General features: G+C 37.3%; 1 protein-coding gene across 1 annotated transcript in view; it reads right to left on the bottom strand.

Annotated features, from left to right (window-relative positions):
- LOC148953172 (uncharacterized) overlaps nucleotides 1–10,079 on the bottom strand; it is a 67,762-nt gene that overhangs the window by 44,255 nt on the left and 13,428 nt on the right. Inside the window, exon 2 of the mRNA XM_089087895.1 lies at nucleotides 6,299–6,540. Coding sequence (XP_088944021.1) covers nucleotides 6,299–6,540 — 242 coding nt within the window. The remainder of the gene's footprint in view (nucleotides 1–6,298; nucleotides 6,541–10,079) is intronic.

A 10,079-nucleotide genomic window follows, 5' to 3' on the forward strand; every position in this document is an offset into this window, starting at 1 on the left:
TGTTTTTGGCCCCTTTCACCGCCAGTCTTCCCTCATTGGCGCGGCGCTGAGGTCTAGGCATAGTGTAATCCGAATTAGTTTAATGCAGTTCCAATATTCCCGAAAGTTTTCGCCTTAATACTCTTAGCTTTAGTAGCAGCAGTAGTAGTACCAGCGGTTATAATAGTAGCAGTAATAGGAATAGTTTCGGAAAAATTAATAGCAGTAGCCTTAGTTTTAGTGACAGTAGCAGTAGTAGCAGTACTAATAATAGTAACAATAGTATTAGCAGTAGTACTAGTACGAATAGAGGCAGTTCCAATGGGATGCACATTTTGTTTTTTGTTTAGTTCAACATCCCCCGCAACAAACCCTGTAAGTTTCAACTTCACATACTAAACTGTTCCTATGATATTGCTTGTACGCCCTTTTGAAAACCTGCATACAGACGGCGTGTTGAGATTCAGTTTATGTCCCCCCTTAAAAATTCCCTGAAATTTTCACCTTCATTCACTTAGGCATAGTTGTAATAGTTGCTACAGTAGAAGTATTAGTATTAATAGTACTAGTATTAATAGCAATAGCACTAGTACTAGTAGCAAAAGTCGTATTAACTTATTGCCTTTTGGTCAGTTGAACACCCCTCTCATCAAGTCATGGAAGTTTCAACTTAATACAATTAGCCGTTGCTATGACATTGCTGATATCTCCTTTTGATAACCTGTATGTTTATATAATTCTTGAAATTTTCATCTTAACACTCTTAGCCTTACAAGTAGTTGAAGTAGTAGTAGTATTAAAGTAGTAGTAGTAGTAGCAGTAATTAGTGGTAGTTATATTAGTAGTAGTGTGCATATATCGCCTTTTGGTCAATTGATCTTCCCCTTTAACAATTCTAGCTTAGTACCCGAATCCATTCTTGAGATACGCGCTTTTGACAATGTGCATTCTCATAGTGTCTTTTGATTTAATTCAAATTTCCCCTCAATAAATTAAATGTAGTAGTGTGGTCATGGGTGTAGGCAGCATCTCGTTTAGAGGGGCCAGCCACTTTTGTGATGAAGGGGGGGAGGGATCTTACGAATACTTACCGAGGTCCTTTGAATATAGGTCTTTAGAAACTAGTCATTCTACATTTCGCTAAAACTCAGCCTTTAACCTTTTCCATTTTCTACTTTTCCTGCAACAGTATAATATAAGAGACCCACTATCCTACTTCCAATTTCCAAAAAACATAAACACCAAAAAAGCGATTTGACACAAATCACACTATTGTTAGATAACAGCTTCTTCTTAGAATTCAATTCAAAAGTTTACAGTTGGGCAAAATTAAATATCAAAATTGGTATAGGGGAGATCGGCCCACGTTAGCCAAAGCAAACAGTTTCAATATAAAAACCTATGGTGCTTCTGGTGGATTATAAAAGCTCTGACAGATGGAAGTGTATGTTTTTAAAATGTCTGACCTTAATTAATACTTTTACCAAAAATATCAGATTGGATCAGCTTTTATGGTGATTAACTCCGGAATTTTGTTCAATTTTGTCTGAAAAACTACGCCTAATTACGAATACTAGAAAACTCGCGTTGTAAACTCACATTATATTCTCTTATTATTTGCCTGTTTTTGGCAGCTTCCCAGACATGCCATCTTCACCAGTTTGCTGTTAGTATTTTTTCATCCTGTGGGATAGTGAACTTCCATGTTCAGTCACAATACCCAGGGTAAATTCGGCATGCCGTACCAAGGTGTCCAAAACTGGGCTATGCTTGTAAAAGCTGTGTAAACAGCATATTTAAAGGTTGAAGGCAAGCTTAAAAGCCAAAACTGTGTTTATTCTGGCGTTGTTTAATCCTGTCAGAACAGTAGGGGAACTGAAGCTCTATTTGTTCCTGTTAAATTTCATTCAAGATAAAATGATTAAAAGTAAAACAGAAGAGAAAAGAAAGAAAGGTGGCTGTGATCCAGAAGAAAACAAAATAGCAGTTTTTTCTGTCTTATTCTACAAGAAGTTAGTTGGATTCTCTGGAAGTACCATGGGTGTGCCTAGAGGACAGCTGCAAGACTGCATAAAAAAAAGTTGAGAAGCTGAATATCCCTCTAAAAAGTCTGGACCTGAACTCCTTTACACCTTTTTACAACATAGGATAAATATTTACAGAGGAACAAGAAAAAAGACTAAAAACTTACTTGAAAACAATAGCTGATATGCTTTCGACTGTATTCCCCTAGAAGCGTGTAAATTTGCTTACACTTATGCCACTATTAAGAGCATAAAAGTACCGGATAACGGAACTGCAAAGGCAGTGGAGACAGTGGAGGAATTACAGGTAAAGATTGGTACCTTGGTTTAATGGATTGCCTTAAAACTCTATCAGTAGGAACGCCAAAAAGTACAAGCCTATGACGGACAACTGCTTTCAACTGTCACAGTGTAGGAGCTTTCTTTAACAACTTGGATTGAGGCCTATATAGACACATGTTCAGACCACAAGACATTTAAAGTTTTGATGAATCAGGTCTGGAAAAATCCACAAGCCTGGTAAAATCATTGCACAGCGAGGCCAGAAGTAAGTAGGGAAGGTCACGTCAGCAGAAAGAGGTCAGTTGACCACGATTTGAGCTGTTGTTAATGTGTTGGGATAATAGTCCCTCCTCTACTTATTTCCCCACAAAAACAGTGTCCGAAAATTTTACTCAGGGGGGCTTTACCAGGAGCCATCACGATCAGCTCAGAAAATACTTCTGGCTGGATGACTGCCTCTCATTCTTTACCTTACTTGCAGCATTTTATCTATCAAGTCAAACTAAAAAAATCAACAGGAAAAAAATATGAAAAAGTACTCACTGACACCCCCATGAAAAGAATGCATTACTGCTAGGATAAAAGCTGTATCTGCCAAAATCCCTAGTCCTGGAACAGAAGAAAGTCAGACAAGTCAAAAGACTAAAAAGCAAATGGCGTGTCTCTCGCAACAAGAGTTACAGTTAGAGTGGCGATTCTGACGTAGATGATCCTGTATACAACAACTCTTCAGACCCCAGCATAGACATTGAAGACGTGCCCCCTACCAGCAACTTCTAATTTGACTCTTAGAAAGTCAAGGCGGGTGATTACATTCTGATTGAGCTGAAGAGCAAGAAAGGGAATTCTGTTCACAATATTATCATTATCAAAAAGTATCAACTGAAGAACTAAAGGTCCACTTTTGGAAGGAGACTGGAGCAAGATACTTTGCACTAACTGACGAGATGGATAGTGTCTTAAAGACAGAAGTTGAAATAAAATTGCCACCACTGAAAGGCAGTACACCAAGATTAGCGGAGCGGCTTACTTTTGATGTTGATCATTCAATGTATAATTAGAAATTAATACTCTTTAGTTTTTTTTAAACCTTAATGAAATTCATTTTGTAATTTTTCATGCTGACCATATTCGTTCTTAGTTTCATAGCCGAAAAACAAGCTTTAATGTTCCCCTGGTCACTTTTCTTTTTCTTTTGTCCGGTGGCCAAAAGTAAGCCAGAGACGACCGAACCAGTGCCGGGGTGGCCCAGGTTTGGCACTCTTGACCACTTGGATAGAGAGGCATCCAGGTGGAAAAATGGCGGAGTATTTCTAATTGTCTTCTTCAAGGATGGTGTTGAATGAGTTATTTTCGCTTTGGCATGCTCAGCAACTTCTTATCGCTTGAAGCAAGTCATAGAGAATTAAACAAGTCAAAATCAGCCGATTGTGGGCCAGTCTCCTATCTATATATCGGACCAAAAATCAATATTGACGATCGAAACGTAAATGTTGATATCGCAAACGATATTTAGAAATTTCTGTTTATTTCTTGCTTTTTTAACCATTTACCAGGTAACATCCAACAAAAAATTCCAATATACGAAAAGTTCTCGCTAATATCTATAGTAAATTTATAGTTCTAGGGGGGCAGCTGCCCTCCCCTGCCCTCCCCCCCCCCCCATTTCCCTACGCCCATGAGTGTGGTACAGCCCTTGCCCTGAGGGCTCTGGGGGGGGGGAGGGTGGCTGACATTCAAAAAGGTATAATTACTAAACCTTTCAACAATGCTGAAGAAAATAGAAGTATCAAAATTTTGATTAGATTTTTGTCTCGGGAAATAATGGGCACCCCCAAATCACTTTTGACTCTTAAAATGGGTACTAAACTGCCAATTTCAAATCAAACACCCAATCTGAAGTTTACAGGACCATCCATTCCATTAAAAACCTTGCTCCCAGGGCATAAATTATAACTTTTGCCCCAGGGATCTGGTGGGTTGCGTCAACCCTGGAGGCATTGTTACATTTCCTTTTAACTATTTTGAACAGGATTGTGATCTCATAGTTTCGATCAGATGTGTTCGGGGAAAAGAAGGTGTTCGGGGAGGGGCTGATTACCTTCCATCACTTTTGACTCTTAAAAGGAAATTTTCAATTTCCAATTAAAAGAACCTCCTCTAAATTTCACACAACCACCCTTACATAAAAACTTACAGGCCTATGCACCCAGGGGCATAACTTACAGCCCATGCCCCCAGGTTCTGAGGGGATATTACAACCCCGAAGGCCGGGTTACATGATTTTGAGGCTGTTTTGAATAAAATGATTATCTCAAAATGTCTATTGGATGCATTTAGGGAAAAGAGGACATGAGAGGGGGGTACTAGTTGCCCTCCGATAACTGTGAATTTTAAAGGCCGATAGAATTTTTCTGATTTCCAATCCAATGAACCCCCTCCGAAATTAATACTACCACCCTTTCCATAAACACCCTATATACCCCTAGCCAATAACTTACAATCCTTGCCCTGAGGAATGTGGGGTGGGGGTTGTCATCCTCAAAGACATAATTACTGGACCTTTTAACTACGCTGAAAAAAATAGCAATCTCAAAATTTTGATTGCATGTGTAGGGTAAAATGATGGGCGTGGGAGGGGGGGGGTGTTGACCTCCAATTACTTTCGACTATTAAAAGGGCCCTAGAACTTTAAATTTCCAAGCGAATGAGCCTCTTTTAAAGTTTCTGAGACCAATACGAGGTGCCTTGGTCTAAAAAAAAATAAATAAATAAATAAAATAAATAAACAATACATTTTGCCCACATTACTCTATACATAAGAAGCGCTATTGCGCTGTCCATGATATCTGTTCGTGTTGGTTTCATTTGTTTTTCGATAGTAATATCCTTTCCACTTTCAGTTTGAATTATAATAGGAGTTAGTTTCTGCTGATCATAAGTTTAATAATGGCTTTTTACTTTTTTGAAAAGCTTTTTTAAATTAATGTATAAAAATGAGCAGAAATCAGAATTAACGCACTAGGAATGACATAAAGAGCGAAGGGCATCTTATAAGTAATTTTTTCCGTTGCCGCTTTAAGTGAAAAGGGTCGTCATAGATACTTAGGAGGGGCCTCGTTCTAATGAAAATTAAAAGTTGTAATGCTCTAGTAATTAACGTTTATTGATTGAAGGGCGAAAAACTCCCCTATGCCCTTTTCCACCCCATGGGCACCCGAGTTACCCGCAAAAACGTTTAAAAATGACATTAAAAATCATTACCATCAGTGATTTGATCATTTCCATTCCCTAAAATGATATGTGAACGATCCTGATCAGATTGACACGTAGCATATAAGGTTGTGACAAGGAGATGACATGGGCCCTAAGAAATCTGTTGAAGCCCTCAACAGATATTGGTCAGAATGCCTTGCGTATTTGGGATTTCAGCAAGACATAGCGTTCTTACCTTTCTAGTGGAATACATACTCATTGGTGGCATTCAATTAGCAAAGTGGATGATTTGACCACCATTTTTTTTCTATTAGTTGCAAATTATGCTTCAATATAAAATTCTATATTTTAAATTTTAAATTGAAAAAATTACCCAGAATTACTGAATCGTTTATTTTTAAGGGTTCTCTATTATTTATTTGTTAGCTTTGATAAGTAAGTAAAGAAGTGCTTCGTGAGAACATTTATAATCCCCTCCTCCCCTTCCTAAAGAAAAATGACGGTATACACGAGTATTATCAAGAAGCTGGTGACTGGTTACCGAATATTTCTCAGCAGTTTTTTTACTGAATTGTAAACATAAAAGCATAATATTTCAGGAATAAAAAATTATCTTTTTTCGTGATACCTCGACAATATCGAAAAGTTGTCATGACTTTTCGTCCTTAAAATCCCAAAGAGTCTTTAGGATCAACAATTACAAAAAGACAGGAAACAATTATGGCTTCTTTGCTCCCTTTTTCTTCCTTATTTTCCGAGAATTTCAATTGTAATTAATAATAGCCTAATAGAAAAACCCTTTAAATACGCAAGTACAAAAATAACTAGTCGGCATTGATTTGATTTTAGTACAGGTTCCATGGGTCGAGGGAGTGCCAAATCACTTACACCGGTTGGCGCGTCCCAAACGTGGCCTAAGTGTTCCAAGCGTTGCTGGGACTGTAGTATTGTACCACACGTGGTGAAACTGTGTTGAATACGTGGTGCTCCATGGTATAGACCGAGTGGCGGGAAGTGAGCAATTCCTGGCCATGTGTGACTAGATTAAAGTGAATAGATTACAACAAGATATTTCAGCAATGTTTATCTGAGGTTAATGCATTTTCTTTCAATATTTTTTTTATTTACAGAAGTGCCAAACTTTTCGTTGATCCAGAAGACATTTTCTTTTTGGACCCTTCTTCAGAGAGAACCGTACAGACTCGAAGAAATACCGGGAGTTCTAAGTAAGTAGGCTTTTAAATTGTAAATAATTAGTAAGTAAATTGTGTTCATGGACAAATTAAGGGCTTTACCTTTGAGATTTGTTCAGCATTTGCTATAATGAGTTACCTTTCCAATGACTTCTGCTGGTTCATCTAGGATGGAAAGAGGGTACTTTTACCTTTATCTTCAAGCCACCACCCCCTGACAGAAAACAGTATCAACTAGAAAACAATTATACCAATAAATTAGCATGAATGAAATCACCTTGCCTCAAGGAGAATTCCGATTTAAATCGTCATAGCAATGGTCGTAACCGCTACTTTTTGCAGAATAGCCATTTGAGGTTGTCAAACTACGTATTGTGCTATACAGGATTATTCGGGACATATTGGGAGACATCACTGCCAATTATGGCACTAAAATTGGTTTTGGCAAGGAATAATATTGTAGTATGAAACTAAGAGAGGAAAGGAAATAATAAATGATAATTAAAACCAAAAAAGGGTGAGAAAACGAGGATTTTGTAAGCCAGTGTTAAAATATGAAGACGAAAAACTAGCAAATATTTCGACAAGGACCTCCGCCAAGTCGTCCTCAGTGCTAGAAAAAGAAAAAAAAAAAACAACAAGAATATAACCTTTTAGAGTTCACTAAACAAGATCCGAACAGGGTTGCCAAAACCTTTAGGGACAAAAGTGTCCAAATAAGCCAAAAATGGATACTTTTAGTGCCCCTCTAGAAAATTAGCCAATATACAGGGTTGCCACTATGAATTTTCAAAACCTATGAAAAAGTGCCAAAAAACCTGTGAAATTCGTCCTTCTTTGTTCTGCTACCTCCCCGTCTGTTACCTGCATGAGTTCTGCAGGTATTTTTAGCTTTGACATTAACGCTACCAATAAATTAAGTTTAGTGCGAGTTCAATTTGAAAAGATGGCATAAAAAAATCGTCATGAGAATCTCAACAGAGCAAAATTTTATATTGATTATCGATACCGCTACCTATATTAGTCGAAAAGTAAAGAACCAATCATAGAGATTCATTTTCACTTCGGCATTTTCATAAGTTATGCAAAAAAAGATGCGAGTAGTATATACCAAGGTACTACTTCTACGACTTTACGTTCCTTCCGGTTTTTCTGGTAGGTAAACAGGTCATTACACTCGGTCATTACACTCTTTGTCAATAGCGTGATTGATTTTTTGGACAATTGCCTCTAGTCAAGACTAGTTTTTTGGGAATGTGTCGTTGCTAAAGCTAACTCTCATTGGAAAAAGGGGTATAAAGCTTTTTGTTTTTGATAAGAATTGCACAATGAATGTATCGTTTGACGTGGGCATTTTTTATGAGCCAATCAGAGGTTGTTCAATATATGATAACTTGATTTGTGGTTGGGATTTGAATAAAAGAAATGGTTATGTTATTTGCTTGCTTGTATAGGAATTCACAAGTTATTTGCTTGCTTGTATAGAAATTCCCATGTTATTTGCTTGCTTGTATAGTAAATCCCAGGTTATTTGCTTGCATTTATAGGAATTCCCAGGTTCTTTTGCTTGCGTGTATAGGAATTCCCATGTTATTTGCTTGCATGTATAGGAATCCCCTTGTTATTTGCTTGCGTGTATAGGAATCCCCATGTTATTTGCTTGCGTGTATAGGAATTCTCATGTTATTTGCTTGCAGGTATAGATATTCCCTTGTTATTTGCTTGCATGTATAGGAATTCCCATGTTATTTGCTTGCGTGTATAGGAATTCCCATGTTATTTGCTTGCATTTATAGGAATTCCCATGTTATTTGCTTGCGTGTATAGGAATTCCCATGTTATTTGCTTGCCTGTATAGGAAGTCCCATGTTATATGCATGCTTGTATAGGAATTACCATCTTATTTGCTTGCATGTATAGGAATTCCTATGTTATTTGCTTGCGTGTATATGAATTCCCATGTTATTTGCTTGCTTGTATAGGAATTCCCTTGTTATTAGCTTGCTTGTATAGGAATTCCCATGTTATTTGCGTGCGTGTATAGGAATTCCCATGTTATTTGCTTGAGTGTATAGGAATTCCCATGTTATTTGCTTGCATATATAGGAACCCCCATGTTATTTGCTTGCATGTCTATGAAATACCATGGTATTTTTCTTGCTTGTATAGGAATTCCCTTGTTATTTGCTAGCTTGTATAGGAATTCCCATGTTATTTGCTTGCGTGTCTAGGAATTCCCATGCTATTTTAAGGGCTTATGTCCCCCCCCATGCTATTATAAGAGTTTATGTCCCCTTCCTATGCTATTCCAGGAGCTTATGTTCCTTCCTATGCTATTATAAGGGGCTTTTCCATGTGGTTTTTCTTTACTTGGTACCCATTAAAAACAAAATTTTTGTGTTAAATAAGTAGTTCTTATATATTTTAAAAGAGCTTTACGGGGGTTTGAGACACTCTGTTACCTGATTCCGTTTGATTTTTCTTTACTTAGTGCTCATTAAAAACGAAATTTTTGTGTTAAATAAGTAGTTCTTGTATCTTTTAAAAGAGCTTTACAGGGTTTGAGAGACTCGGTTGTCTGATTCCGTGTGATTTTTCTTTACTTGGTACCCATTAAATAAGTTGCTAGCGAAAACCCCGTGTGGATGAGTTGAAATAAAAAATTTTAACAAGAAATGGCTGAAAAGTGTTTTGGGGGAGATGGGTTGATTGGCAGAAGGATGTATTAGCGAATTTAAAGTGGAGGGCGAGTTGCTAACGAAAAATCTAAGCTAATAGGGGTTTTTGACCGTAAACTCTAGTTTTTGTAAGAAAATTATGGAAAATATAATTCGTTGGTTCATAGGTGAAACTTAAGTCCAGGTATAGATCGAAAAATAAACTATTTCTGTAAAATCTGAGCTAATAGGGGTTTTTGACCATAAACTCAAGTTTCCTGTAAGAAAATTAGGGAAAATACAATTCTCTCGTTCAAATGTGAAACTTAGGTCCATTCTCTGGTTCAAATATGGAAAAACCCGTGTGAATGAGTTAAAATAGAAATTTTTTAACAAGAAATGACTTAAAAGTGTTTTGGAGGAGATTGGTTAATTGGCAGATGGATGTATTAGCGTAGTTATAGTGGAGGCCGAGTTGCTAGCAAAAAACCCGTGTGGATGAGATGAAATACACATTTTTAACAAGAAATGTCTGAAAAGTGTTGTGGGGAAGCGTGTTGGATGGGATGACGGAGATATGAGTGTATCGGGGGTTGATGGCAAGCTTCTATTGAGACATCTCTGATAATAATGGTTTTATGCCTTTAGATCTAGTTTTTTTGTAAAAAACTTAGGGACCAAAATATTTGTCGGTAATTAGACGCTTAACTCATGGGCAGGATCGAAAA

This window comes from Artemia sp. Qi Xiang Cuo, chromosome 4, assembly GCF_049724085.1.
Source record: "Artemia sp. Qi Xiang Cuo chromosome 4, ASM4972408v1, whole genome shotgun sequence".
Lineage (NCBI taxonomy): Eukaryota > Metazoa > Arthropoda > Branchiopoda > Anostraca > Artemiidae > Artemia > Artemia sp. Qi Xiang Cuo.